This window comes from Plasmodium coatneyi, chromosome 12, assembly GCF_001680005.1.
Source record: "Plasmodium coatneyi strain Hackeri chromosome 12, complete sequence".
Lineage (NCBI taxonomy): Eukaryota > Apicomplexa > Aconoidasida > Haemosporida > Plasmodiidae > Plasmodium > Plasmodium coatneyi.
Window position 1 is genome coordinate 1,173,230 of NC_033567.1, and position 14,753 is coordinate 1,187,982.

The 14,753-nt window shown below is 36.1% G+C and overlaps 4 protein-coding genes across 4 annotated transcripts; 3 read left to right on the forward strand and 1 right to left on the reverse strand.

Annotated features, from left to right (window-relative positions):
• Positions 1-842: 842 nt before the first annotated feature.
• On the forward strand, positions 843-2,860 carry PCOAH_00039270 (Small GTPase rab11; the record flags this gene model as incomplete). Its single annotated transcript, XM_020060718.1, has 6 exons — positions 843-1,117; positions 1,286-1,368; positions 1,558-1,606; positions 1,882-2,306; positions 2,573-2,655; positions 2,807-2,860. 5 exons carry the CDS (start codon positions 1,329-1,331, stop codon positions 2,858-2,860), a joined length of 651 nt encoding a protein of 216 aa, XP_019916720.1.
• A 1,355-nt stretch (positions 2,861-4,215) lies between these two features.
• Positions 4,216-8,382, forward strand: PCOAH_00039280 (Uncharacterized protein; the record flags this gene model as incomplete). Its single annotated transcript, XM_020060719.1, has 1 exon — positions 4,216-8,382. One exon carries the CDS (start codon positions 4,216-4,218, stop codon positions 8,380-8,382), a length of 4,167 nt encoding a protein of 1,388 aa, XP_019916562.1.
• A 1,492-nt stretch (positions 8,383-9,874) lies between these two features.
• PCOAH_00039290 (Dihydrolipoamide succinyltransferase) lies at positions 9,875-11,544 on the forward strand (the record flags this gene model as incomplete). The annotated part of the gene is made up of 3 exons (XM_020060720.1): positions 9,875-9,904; positions 10,107-10,209; positions 10,430-11,544. The coding sequence occupies 3 exons, from the start codon at positions 9,875-9,877 to the stop codon at positions 11,542-11,544; spliced, it is 1,248 nt and encodes a 415-aa protein (XP_019916312.1).
• Positions 11,545-12,040: 496 nt separating this feature from the next.
• Positions 12,041-13,451, reverse strand: PCOAH_00039300 (Cyclophilin; the record flags this gene model as incomplete). The annotated part of the gene is made up of 4 exons (XM_020060721.1): positions 12,041-12,270; positions 12,493-12,554; positions 12,675-12,821; positions 12,989-13,451. The coding sequence occupies 4 exons, from the start codon at positions 13,122-13,124 to the stop codon at positions 12,232-12,234; spliced, it is 384 nt and encodes a 127-aa protein (XP_019916545.1).
• Positions 13,452-14,753: the final 1,302 nt, after the last annotated feature.

Genomic DNA, 14,753 nt, shown 5'->3' on the forward strand with positions numbered 1-14,753 from the left:
TCTTGTACCCACGTGTTCACATATATATAAATGGACCCCTGTATATGCGTTCAACAGATTGGTACACTTACACATAAATGGCATTTTTTTGTTTAAATTTTCTCAATTTGAAATGTTTTGTGTAATCATTTTTTTTTCGTACATTTTTTATCTTCGTAAAAATGTGAAAACTGCTGAATTTAAACTGTGTGCAGTTTTGGTAATTAAAAAAAGTGACAATTCTGAAAAAAAAAAAAAAAAAACATTCAGTTTTAATTTCTATTTCTCCGTGAAAATAGAAAAATATTCGCAGCTCTGCTCTTCATTTCAAATATCACGTTGCTTCCTAAAAAGGAAGTTAATTGAATTGAATATGTATACATGTAAATCAAGTGCAAATACGCTTACGTAAAAACTTAACGTACTCCTACAAATCTATCATACCAATACAGCCGTTTATACATATAATGTATGAAGGTACGGCACATGAACTTCCGCACATATGTACATTTGCCACAAATGAACGCATGAAAATGACATGGGAAGATTACCTTTTGAATCATTCAAATGTACATACGCCATACATATATATCTAAAGCGCATTTATGTGCGTATATACATATGTGCTTTGGCGCTTGTACAATTGGAACAAATTGTTTTCAACGCATGTACTCGGTTAAACGCGCATATATACATACGGTGACGTAAACTTCCATATGCGATTGCGTGTACATCCATCCTTCCGTCGATCCATCTGTACGCCGCGGTGAACTCTGTTTTTACATAACACTTCATCACGCATATCCCATTTATGTGAAAATTTGCATTATTTACGTGGTTCGCTAGGGGGAATCATATAAATAGAGGAAAAGTCACAATTAAAACGTAGAAAGTAAAGCTATGTATTTTTTTCTTCTTTCTTTACCATGTCAAAAATATGAAAACAAACAAATGCATCAAATTGATTTGTAAATCACCAATTTTATAACACACGCCGAATTCGTTGTTTTACACTTTGTACAATTTATAAACTTATATTATGAATAGCAACACTGTTAACTGAACATAGAGCGCCTCCTATCACAAATTAGAGAACACTGCAAACAGAACAAAGTACTGCCTACCCACCCACCAAAAAAAAAGAATAAATAAAAGACTCCTTCTCTGAGGGAACGATTCATTTATTTTATCTTTTTTTGATTTAATTTCCAGAATAATGTGACACACATGGACATGCGATAAATATATGCGCACATGTCATAAACACACAAATACATACAACAGGTGATCCCGCACTTTTGTATAGACACTCAAGCCTATTCGATTTAAGACGAAACTGTTTTGTAAAAATGTCAATGAAGGAAGATTACTACGACTATCTGTTTAAAAGTAAAACGTATATACATGTAACTATATGTGCTCATTGTCTCTGTGCACATTTGTGTGTGTAGAAGTTTACGTATGTATTCCGCTGCTTGCCCCCTGACATTTGAGAAGAGCACCCATTTTGAGTATGCCCAATTGTTAGCAACATTTTGACATTTTTTTTTTTTTTTTTTTTTTTTCCTTTTTACGTAGTTGTTCTGATAGGAGATTCCGGCGTGGGGAAGTCGAACTTACTCTCCAGGTATGCATATGCACAGAAAGGCGTAACACGAGATATGCACGCGGGTGGATACATAACATTTTCGTGTGATCAAATACACACCTCTGCGTTTTTAAAAAACGTCCATATGCCTCCGAGGAACAACTTTTTGATAATTTCAATATTGACCACGGCGGAAAGAGAGCCACTGTGTAAAGTGCACATAACGTTGTTGGGACGAAACGCTTCCACGAAAATTGGTCTCAATAATGACTCGGATTGCACATTTTTTTCCCCCCTTCCGTGCCTCCTTGCAGATTCACGAGAGATGAATTTAACCTAGAAAGTAAAAGCACCATAGGTGTAGAATTCGCGACAAAAAGTATTCAGTTAAAAAATAATAAAATAATAAAAGCACAGATATGGGATACAGCCGGGCAGGAGAGATATAGGGCCATCACCTCAGCGTATTATCGAGGGGCAGTTGGGGCCTTGCTTGTGTACGATATAACAAAAAAAAACTCATTCGAAAATATTGAAAAATGGCTGAAGGAGTTAAGAGATAATGCTGATTCTAACATTGTTATACTACTGGTTGGTAACAAAAGTGACTTAAAACATTTACGTGTAATAAACGATAATGAAGCAACTCAGTTTGCGAAGAAAGAAAAATTAGCGTTCATAGAAACCTCTGCTCTGGAAGCCACCAACGTGGAACTAGCATTTCACCAGTTACTGAATGGTAAGTGTGTACACCAGCACACACATGGGTGGCCGCGTCTATATATGTGATCATAAACCGTAGAATGGCTCTCCACGGGGTGCAGCATACCTATGGATATATGCTTATATTTATACTCACACGCCGGCAACACGTATGCGTGTGTAGGGAAAATTGAGTCATATGTAACGGAACGATTGTCGCGTCGTAGGTCCCCTAAGGACATCTTAAATTAAAATGCAGACCCTTATATTCATGTGTGTGTTGCCCCATTTCTGACCCTATAGAAATTTACAACGTCCGGCAGAAAAAGCAAGGCACAAAAAATGAAGACAGCATGTCCATCCAACCTCGCGGGAAAAAAATAAATGTTATAAAGGAAAAAATAAAAGAAACGACGAGAGGAACGAATATGATTGTACACATTTGGGTGTCACTTTTGAGCCGTCTACATGGCAGACGTCTGAAATGCATTTGTTTCCATTCTCTCATTTTTTCATTTTTTCTTTTACAACTTCCAGGTGGACGACGATAATGACGAGAATAATTCAAAGAAAAAATCCAAGTGTTGTTGAAGCGTGTGTGCATTCCCCCCTTTTTTTTTTTTTTTTTTTTTTAAATTCACCCAAAAATCATTGTAATCAGTATTTATTATTTTTTTTTTTTTACATTTGTTATTGTGATAAAGCTTTTTCTTTTATTATGAAGCATTTTTCACGTAATAATTTTTAGCCACCATTTAAACACAATATTATTAATTTAAATGTTTTAATATATTTTTTTTTTAAATTGTTCCATCATCTTTTGTCAACATTTCATAGAAGGGAAAACTAAAATTAAAAAAATGTGAATAAATAGTGTTGGTGTAAAAAAACTAATGTGCATACGCATATGTATGCGTAGTTTGTGTATACCTTTTTCTGCATTTTTTTTTTCGAATACCATTCGCCTTCTTCCAACATAATAACTTTCGGAGAAGGTGACAGAGTCCCCGTATCTCCGAAGGGAATACTTAAACCGTCGCATGGCCCTGTCTTCATGCAACTGTGAATTGCTGGTTTATTTAAATGCCGTCCAGATGATACATGGGGGGTAAACTAAACTTTATGCAAATGAAACACTGAATGGGAGCTTCTTCTTTTTTTCTCGTTTTCACTGTATTTGTGTGTATACGTATGCATGCGTACATAACCGTGTATGTATTTTTTTTCGTAATTGTAATTTTTTATTTTCCTTATTTTCCCGATGCCTGGCAAGAAGGAACACACAAAAAAGTATTCCCAGCAAGGGGAAATTGCACAAGTTCGCAAACATGCGTTTTCATGACACACGTCTGTGTATTTATATGTGCACTTCATTCTGCTCATCTTTGCGCGCATTTTTATTTTCCAGTTATTTCCTTTTTCTTTCCCTCTTACAAACTTTTCGAAAATTGTTGCAATGAACTTTTTTTTAAATAGTTGTAAAGGCTAAAATACGATTTTGTTTAGTACCGGCTAAATTTTTAATTTTTGTTAATGTTACGAATGTAATTTTTTTTTTTTTTTTTTGTAAATTTTATTAACCGTTTGTAAAGTGTTGGTAAAAGAACAAGTGCGTCCTTATCGGCCTATTGTCAGACGTCTTTTCTTTGTCTCCCCATCTGTGTGCACGTTTTCACCAGTTCCCCTGGGACGTGTGTATCGCATAAAAGTGAAGCCATTTACTTCTTTTTAAACCCTCGATATAAGGCCTATTTCAGAGCAGTTACTTTTTTTAAAAAGACACATTTATAAGGACACCCAGCAAGAACGATGCATGGTTAGCACCTTTCCTTCGGGGATAGCGAGCCGCCCGATGAATTAAATGAGAAGAAGTTGCCTTCCATTGCGCAAGAACGCCCTCCGGGCATTTAAAAAAAGTAATAGCATCACCATCATCAGCAGCCACGATGGAGGAAAGGAACGTGCTTGAGTACGCAGAAGTAATAATCGACCGGCAGAGAGACAAGATCAATGAATTGGAGAAGAAGCTCATCGAGCTGCGAAGCAACAGCGAAGAGCTGCAAAAAAATGCCTTGAAAAACGACGAAGAAAATAAAACCCTAAGACTGGAACTAAACAGAAAAAGAGAAAATGACATGATGTTGAGCATGCAACTAAGCAAAGAAAATGAATTTCTTCAAAAAATCAACGTACTGGAAAAGCAACTACTCAAAAGAGACACCCTCCTGGAGGAATTAAACAACCTTTTGAAAAAAAGAAAATATGAATACGAATTGTTGTTACAGGAAAAAGAAAACCTAACAAATACACTTAACATGATGAGAAGTGATATGTGTAAGAATAGAAAGAAAGAAAAACTAAAAGAAGATGAATTTTTAAATAATGAAAAAGAAAGTGAAAATTTTTTAAATCTGTATAAAAATAATAATGAAGAATTGCACATCACCAAGAGATGCTTAATACAAATTGAGACCGAACTACATTTGTATAAAAAACAAAACGAAAAACAGAAAAATGAAATTCAGAGGCTGTACAAAATAATTAGCTGTATGAACAAAGAAAAGGCTCTTACCCCCCCGGTCGTATTAGCCTTACAAAATGATTATGTCAGAGGTAACAATTGTAAGGCGCTAAATGAATATATGCAAGTGAAGACTATTCAAGATTCCCCCCCGGGTCTTTCAACACAAATGGAGAATAAGGTAACCATACTGAAGCACATGAGTCCTGAAAGGAAACAGCAGCAGAGGATAACCTATGATGAAAATTTGCTAAAATTAAATTTAATGCAGTCACAGGAACAGAAAAATCTATTTAACAAAATATTAGAAACGTTAAACAAAATTCAGCATGTGAAATCTGACGATAATAAAAATGATTTTTTCTTTTCTGCGAACGTTTTGCACTTTTTTGAAAGCAACAAGGAAGCGAAATTGTCGTGCATTAATAATGAATCCGCGAACAATTTATTCAGCTTAACCACCGAGTCGGTGGAAGACTCCAGCAATTTATCGGACGTCAGTTCTGATAACCCACTAGAAAAAAAAACGAACTTAAGGAAGAAAAAAAAGGTTAACAAAAGGAAGAATAAACAAAAGAAAAAAAAGACGAAGAAGAAGAAGAAAAATGATATGATTCTTCACGCTCCTATTTCAATCAAGAAAAGTAAAAAGGACAAGAAAAAAAAGGAAAGGCGGGGAGTTGGTCCAAATCATACATTAGTCACGTCGGAAGACAGCTCCAGCGAAGACGACGACAGCGATGTGCAGCAGGGCCTTGGGGACAAGACGACCACCATCAGTGATGACACGAGTCAGGACACAAGTGAAGAAACCACCAGTGAGGAAAACACACACAGTGATAGTGATGGTGTTGCTGAAAGCGGCAGTAGCACAAGCAGTGATGGTAAAAGTAGCCATAGCAAAAGCGACGATAACACGAGCAGCGATTCACAGAGTGATTCGCATCCCCCTTCTGTCAAACGGGGGCATCAGAAAAGAGGCACCAGCGACGAGTCAGCAAGTGACACAGATGGAGACAGCATCAACCATATAAAGAACAAAGTGAGTTACAAAGGAAATGAGAAGACACTGTTAAATTATGAGAATTATAAAGAAAAATTCATAGGAATTACAAATAAAGAAATATTTATATATAGCAAAAAAGGGGATGAAGAACCAGTGTACGTTCTAAAAAATAAAAATGTTAAAAATGTGAAGGCGCTTCATAATAAGCAGGTGTATATGTTGGAGTATATCTCATTAGACAACATTCTACAGAAGCATTATTTTTTAATAAAAGATGACGATAAGTCACTGAGAATGTACTACGCTTTGCAGTACGCAGGGATTATCCAACATGACATGGACATATTTGAAGGGGAGGAAGAAAAGAAAAGAGATTACGTGGGAAAATTAAACAAAAATTATTATGAGAACAGAGCAAAAAGTGTAAGTGATCCACAGGAAAAGTATTCATATTACAACAAACTAAGTTCGTCCTACCCAGAAATTACTGTAAATATATTTACTCCCAATGGGATAGACAGGAATGGGAACAACATACCTTACTTATGCAATAATGTACTAATGAAGAGAAGCCCCCAAAATAATCATCTAATGCTTAAAAATTTTAACAATAAAGAGGCTTTTATTAACTGCCAACATTATCACATGGATTATAAAAATAATAAGTTCACCCTCTATTTTAATGAGTTTAAAGATCAGCATATTATTTTGCCAAAGAGTAAAGGGTGCATAGGTATCCTGCAGGACATTTTAAATCAAATGAGGTGGAAAAATTCGAATCAGCTTTACGAATCTGTCAACAAAGATGCACACGATGATGAAGATATAAAGAGTGCTGACGTGTCTTCTTACGACTCGGAAGGGTTAACCGCAGGAAAGGGGAAATATGATTCTAGGGAGAAAATGGGCGAAGGGGGGGCCAACAAAGGTGGAACATCGGATAGGGACAAGGATGGAGGCAAAGATGGAGGAAGAGACACCTTTAAAGCAGTGGAAAAATCACATAGTAAAGAAATAAGCGCGAAAAGGGGAAACGAAGGCAACACAAAAATGGGAATCCCGACAAAGGGCTTAATGGATCAGGGAGTCGGAAGAGACAGCTACAAAGCGAAGGAACGAGAGTGGGAACAGGAGTGGGAAAGACAGAAAGAACGAGACGAGGAGAAAGACGCGGGGGATAAAAAGGATGACATCCTGGAAAATTCGAACATGCCGGAAAAAATGGCAGACACGTTCTGTATAAAAGAAAATGTACTTTACATATCCAAAGATGGCAACCCTTTTAAGGACCAAATGAGCTTCAACGATGAAAACGCTTTTAAATTCCAAAAAGAAAAATTGCAGATATTGAGAGATGATAACGCGCAAGAATTAACATTTATAAAGAACGAAGAAAATAAAGATGAAGAGACCTACATTTTTCACTACCCCAAGAAGGAGAAGTATGATCATTTTATATCCAAATTGGGTAACAACAATTTTAACGTTATTCAGAAAAGTGAATATGATAAAATGAAAAAACAAGAAAAAAACGAAGAAAAGGAAAAAAAATCATTTAATGCAGAGTCAGACGCAAAGGCTGAACCGGGAAAGGAAAAAATGGAGAAAGCGGATAAATTTATTAAAAACAACCAAGTAGTTGTCATCGAAAAGGGAGTATTATCAATTTATAAAGATTACGGAAACGAGAATTCTGTTCCCATAATCAAATTTACATCCGATTCTTGTGATGTACAAGCAAATGAACAAAATGGAGAAATTAGCATAAAAGAAACGTCGAAAGATTCTAATGATAAAATTGTTCTGGACTGCTTAAATAAAACAGAATTCCATAGGTGGAAAAACGCGCTATGTTTCGGTGGCTTTCTAAAAGGAGAAAGTGTCAGCAGTTCTTACATGAATTTGAAAAAACACATATTCTCCATCAATTTATTTGACAACTTGGACATAAAAAGTCTAGTCCGAGTAAATAACAATTTTATATACATTTATCCAAATAACGAAATCGACAAGCCCTTATTTTCCTTTGACAAAGAAAAAATAGAATTGGTGATAATTTCCAACTTAAGGAAAATACGAATATATATGCAAAGGGATACCATATATGAACAGCGATACGATATAACCATTTCGTTGGCGCGCGATTTCTCGAGCATTAAAGAGCAACTAGAAAAGTACAATTTTCACACATTAAATAAGAAAAAAACCCAAAAAATAAGAAAACCCTTTGTGCTGTGCAAAAAGAATATTATTGCTATACATAAGGATAAATATAAATTAAAACCGGACATTATACTGGACAAAAAAAACTGCACAGTTTTATATGATAAAAACAAATTCACCGTCACCTTTAAAATTAAAAGTAAATTAGATACCACTCAGGAAGATATAAAAACTGTTACTCTATCTAATGCAGTGAATTTTAACAAATGGTTGGTCACACTAAAAGTGGCTTCCTTCATACCTGGCTTTAACGAAGTAGAAGATGACATTTCTTTTCCCACCATCGTTTTTGGGCATACCTGTCCCGAGGCAACTAGCTTACTTGGGAAAAGAAATTCGATCATGAATTTTTTTAAAAAATAAAAAAAAATGTCAAAAAATGACAAATGGCTAGCTGGGTAAGGAAAAAATGAACAAAATAGAGGAAAGTCGCACAGCGTAAGTACATAAACAGCTGATGTGCATATTCTGTGACAAAATCGATGAATTATCAATTAAAGCGGAAAAAGGCGATTACATCCTCATTCCTCTGTTAAAGATATTGTAGCTACGTCTTCACTGACCTTTTTTAGGAATGAGTTATACTTAAAACATGTTTGTAATCACCATAGGGGGAAAAAATATTTTCCCACTCATCCATTGCACACACGGGGTGGGTGGCGTCGTACCCAGTGCGCATATAAAAATGGAACATCAGAACTATTCAAAGGGAAGAAGGAACGCACATAAAGGACATGACTAGCTTAGCCTTAAAACGGTAACCCCTAATATTACTTAAGTATTCATTTGGGCAATGCTCAAAAAAAAAGGAAATCACGGAAATGGGATGTAGCACATAGACTTACGATGAAATGGCTCAATTGTGTATAAAAACTGTGCACATTGTTATTTTTCGTGTTTGCATTATTGCATTTTTCTTTATTTTATTTTTTTTTTTTATGTGTATGTACCTAGATAAACAATTATTAAACATTCACTCCTTTAATTTGTTTGCCTTACGAGTTGAAAAAACACTAGGGGGAAACACATAGCTTGTTTTCCTATATGCAAATAATTGGTCGTTACTTTTTTTTTTTTTTTTCGTTTCCATTTTGTTTCACAGTTGAGAGTGAACATACGTAGGGAATACGCGCGTTGAGATGTGTGTAAGACCTCAGGGTCATTAGTTTTGCCTCTCTTTAATTGTTACGCTGTGTTATGCTACCTTATGTATGCTATCTTTTCTTTTTTTTTTTTTTTGGTGTTGCATAAATTTACGCCCACTCTACTAGGCATTTCTAAACATTCGTAACGTAACAGTTGAAACATTTTGAACGAAGCCCAAACCGCTATTTGCCCACTTTTGTAAGTTGACTTGTTCGCCATAACTTTCACTTTCGTCCTCCATGTGGAAAGCACTTTAGGCTTTTTACGCAAATGTGTAGTTCATTCAAGGGGATAATTTCTGCATGATGTTTGTTTCGCCGGTTCAATATTTTCCGTTCCCAAACTCAAAAAATATGCAGTGCATACGTGCGGTATTCGCGCTTATGAGTTTGTATGGAAATAATTGTATATAGGTTAATTTTACTTTTGTGGTTAAAAATTCCTCGTTCATTTTTTTTTTTTTTTTTCCTCATAAAGTACAGCGTAGGAAGAAATACGCATTAAAGAATAATAACTTTACTCATAAAAGTTATCTTTAAGCATTTGCTGTTCCCCCCCTGCTTACATAAATCATCGTGCGAACATGCAGAGAAGGAAGATGGTTAACAGTTTGGATTGAACATTCACTATAAAACTGAAATTGCTATTTCGGTTTGAAATTTTCTTGCTAAAGAGGAAAAAAACACGATCATAAATCAACTCATAAAGGATGACACAGAACCTTGTGCTTCGATTGAATGTAATTTTACATGCTCACTGATGTGGTTACCTTAAGATATGTGCCTATACATATGTAACGCGTACATGGTTATATGCGTAAACTCGTGTCCCTTAACCCTTTTTGCAATCCTCAACAAGAGCAGAACGCTATGCCTTATGGATGACGTAGAAAAATGCCCCCCTTTTGCTGACTCATCATGTACTTCCCCTTTTCCCAATAGAAACCCCTGTTTTATAACGCAAAAGGGATTGGTAGGATCCTCAACCTGGAGTGCAAGCAATCCGTAAAATGCCATTCCAAATTTAAAAGATGCTTCTCCATAGGTAATTCTACATTTACACGGAACATAACAGTACTGTATCTTTCTCTTAGACACATGTCGAACGGCATTTCACGCCACTAACGTAGTAAAAAGGGGATTCCTTTTTTCCCTGGTTGCACCCTGCCTTATGCGCACACATGCCTATATATTTGTAGCCCCGCAGTGTGTTTTCCTACCTTCGCTTATGTAATTAATTGCGCGTTCTCACCCCTTTAACGCAGAGACGATAAAAGTACCCAGGCTTGGAGATTCCATTACGGAGGGTACAATAAGTGAATGGAAGAAAAAAGTGGGTGATTATGTTAAGGTGGATGAAACGATAACAATTATCGACACGGACAAAGTAAGTGTAGACATAAACTCCCAATTCAGTGGGGAGCTTTCAAACATATTTGCAGAAGCGGGAGAAATCGTTATGGTCGATGCGCCCCTATGCGAAATAGACACTTCAGTGGAGGCACCTGCTCACATATCAGAAGGGAAGAAAGGAATAGCACAAAGCAAAGCTGAGAAAGAGAGTGAAGAAAATGGAAGCGAAGAAGAGAATGATGAAAAGGACCATAATAGCGCGCACAAAGAAAGCGAAAGAAGAATAAGTGAAGAAAATAACGGAAAAATGCTATACGAATCCGTCAGTGAAAGAACCGAAACTAGAGTGCGCATGTTGCCAATAAGAAAACGAATTGCCGAAAGGCTGAAAGAATCGCAAAACACGTGTGCCTTACTAACCACATTTAACGAGTGCGATATGAGCAAAGTGATAGTCCTACGCAGTGAGTTAAAAGACATCTTTCAAAAGAAGTATGGATGCAAATTAGGCTTCGTGTCCCTCTTCATGCATGCGTCAACCTTAGCTCTAAAAAAAATGCCACAAGTAAATGCATACATCGATAACGATGAAATTGTGTACAGAAATTATATTGACATATCCGTAGCAGTGGCCACACCTAACGGATTAACAGTTCCAATTATTCGAGATTGTCAAAATAAAAAATTATCAGAACTTGAACTAGCTCTATCCGAGTTAGCTACGAAAGCGAGAAACAACAAATTGTCGTTAGACGATTTCACGGGTGGTACTTTTACCATTTCGAATGGAGGCGTTTTTGGTAGCATGTTAAGCACACCTATTGTGAACATGCCGCAGTCAGCTATACTGGGTATGCACACAATAAAAGATAGAGCCGTAGTGGTAAACAATGAAATTGTCATTAGGCCTATCATGTATTTAGCCCTAACTTATGACCACAGATTACTGGATGGAAGAGATGCCGTGCAATTTTTAAGCGCAATAAAGGACTATATAGAAAACCCCAACCTTATGCTGATTGATTGATTGATCAGCAAAGCGGGGTTCCCATTGTGTGTGTCATATGGGTATATGCTAATATGCAATATGTAGGGTTAAAGTGCTTCACGTGTGTGTACCTTTGAATGCACGTAGTATTCCGCACAACACCTCCCTATTTTTTTTTTTTTTTTTTTTTTTTTTTTAAGTTAGCATACTTTGTGCAAATGTAGTATAATCATAATGTAGTGAAATTTTATTAACTTAATTACAACCCTTATTTCTGTTGTCCAAGTTATTTGGTACCTTGAGACATATTTTTGAACATGCCTATTCGTACGTAATATGTGTAATTATATTTACGAGCAGGAAATATTTCAGCCAAATGACGAGTTCACCTTGAAAAGGGGTCACACGGGGGATGTGCGCATGATAGTTTTTAAAAAAAAATTAAATAAAACGAATGGATTATTTACTCAAAAGGTTTTATTTAAAAGGGGGACTTTTTAATAAAGCCCTATTCTGTTGAGTTAACATTTTTTTTCAGAAATATTTTCCTCAGGCAACAGACAATGTTGTGTGCCCGCTCTGAGGCATCAAATTTACCACGATGTTAAAAAGGAACATACAATATGAATGACGTAAAATAATATGACTATAAAAAAAGAAAAATCTTGTTCCACAGATTATAAGGCATCATAATGCATAGAGGCCATCCAGCATAAGCACTGTATATTATTCATCTGGGGGGTCCTTTTCTACGTTTTCCACTTGCTGCAAGGGGATGTGCATAAGACAACATGGGCTATGTGTGCGCGAATCATATGAACGTACGTGGGCACACACAACACTATGAAATTAAAACTGGACATTATTATGAAATGGTTAAAAAAAAAAGAAGGAAAGGTACTAGGCAAGTCTGCCATAGAAATATCCACATGCCAAATTTCACAAGCGAAATAAAATCAAAACAAAGCGGTGTATGTACATTCTTACGTTTGAATTTCCCTCCTCCATTTGTTTCATCTTTTCCTGGTTATACAAATCGTCTATCCAAACTGCCAAAAAAAAAAAAAAAAAAAAAAGGAAAAAATGGGAATTACGCAAAAATGGCCATTCGCATTACACACTAATATGTGCTCCGCAGCAGTGTAGACCACGGGAGGATGCAAAAGTACCCGGCTTATACTGTTCCATTTTCTTATTTCTGGAATAGTTGACATAAATTCTCTTTCCATTTAATTCGAAATTATTCATGTTGTATAGGGCATGCTTCGCATCATCCTTTTCCACATACTCCACGAATGCGAATCCTCGATTTTTTTCTAAAGGGAAAAATAACGAAACGGTGGTAGCGGTTGAGCTACTTTTTTCTTCGCACGTTTGGAAATGCCAAGAAAGATAAGGGGTGAACATTTGGGACATTAAACATTCATAATGGTTAGGAGGAATAAAATGTCTACGTTTCCCCCTTTCACTTTCGCTCGCTTACTTGTAACGAAATTTATAGGCACCTCGATATTTCTTACATCACCAAAGGAAGAAAAAATGTCATACAAACTCTTTTCGTCTATTGTCTCATCAATTCCGCCTACATACAACACCTCAGTTGCGTTATCATCACTCATGTTTGCCTTTTTTATTTTTTAAAATTTTTTAAATGAAAAAAATGAGCAGCGTGTTGCCATTTTCGACCTGGAAAAGAGCAAACAATTGTGAGAACATTAGCCAAATTGTTCGCAAGCACGCGCTGGGGATGGAAAAAAATTAACCATTCATCTTTAGTGGAAATGATGAAGTGGGAAAAAGATGTTATAACTGAGGTTAAGAATAAGCGAACCGTTATGGCCCCCTTTTCAAAGGGAAATTTCAAAAAATGCATTTATACACTGCTTCGAAGAAACGGAATTGTTGCACGTGCGGAAGAGAAAGAGCATACTCTTTTTTTTTTTACTATACAAAGGAAAAAAAACCTAATAATTAACTTTTTAGTAGGCACAAATTCATTCCTATCCGTTCCGTTTTATTCACAAAAGTAATTCCTTTTTATATGCAACTTTCCGCCTTATTAGAAATCATCAGTTGGAGAAAAGGGAAAAAAAAAAAATCGTTAATTTTAAAAGGCGAACAAATTAACCTTTACGTGAAATCTTCGTACACATTTATATACATATTGCGCAACGGAAATATGTAAATATGCTTCCGAACAAGTTGGAGGCTACTAAATTAAAAGTTGGCTAATCGGCAAATCTTCCAGCAAAAATGTGACCCTTTTGTACATTTAAAAATTTTTCAAAATGGTTAAAAAAATCATCAAGGCTACACCATTCTTCACAACTTTCTTTTTTATGTTGCATATAAGAAGGGAAGAAAAAATATATCTTTATTTTGTCACTGCAACGAACAAACTATAGCAGCGCAAAAAAAAAAAATACAACTGTGTAAAAATTGTCTATAAAAAATCAACACCAAAATGTGAAAAAAATATTCTTGGTATGTAATTACATTAAATCTTTGGTAGACAATATTTTAAATTAATGACCATGGCGGGGAAAAAGTAGAAGCCGTTCTTCACCATTGTCGGTATGTTAATATAGCTTATTCTTCTTTATGTGCCTCTTCTTCGCATTACCAAAATAGCGTCTCAGCCTTATTTAAATCGGTGATGTATCCACCATAGGGACCCACGCTAAATTTGAGAAATAAAAATGCACACAGTTACACATACGCACACACGGATATAAAGGCAAAGGGCCAACACATTTTCTAAAAAGAAAAACGAGCAGATATTGCAAAATAAGCAACTGACATAATTCGAATATCAGTAAATTTGCGCTAGTCGCATTTTTGTTTTTGTTACGTTCGCTGCGTTATCAGCGCACACAGTGGACATAATCTTTTTCGCCGTTTCACCGCTCTATAGGTGAGCACTTGTTCTTTGAAAACGTGTGCTACAACTAGGTCAAAGCACCCTGTGCCTTCGGCTTATTCCCCAGTCCGTTCCTTTCCCCATTCGTTTGTAAAAAGTTGAAGTGTCCACATTAGTGTAAAGCACCACCTGTGCATTCATAACGAACTGAGCCATTGTAGAGCCCCCCCATACGGAGGTGATCATTTTGAGATTTTATAATCGTGTCTGCTTGCACTGTAGCACCTTTGCAGTCATAGGCTCATTGAAGCTTTACCATTCGCCCACGTTTGTTTTCACACCAGAATTTGTTTTCTCCTGCGGGAAAGGGTTTCGCCTATAGGACTTT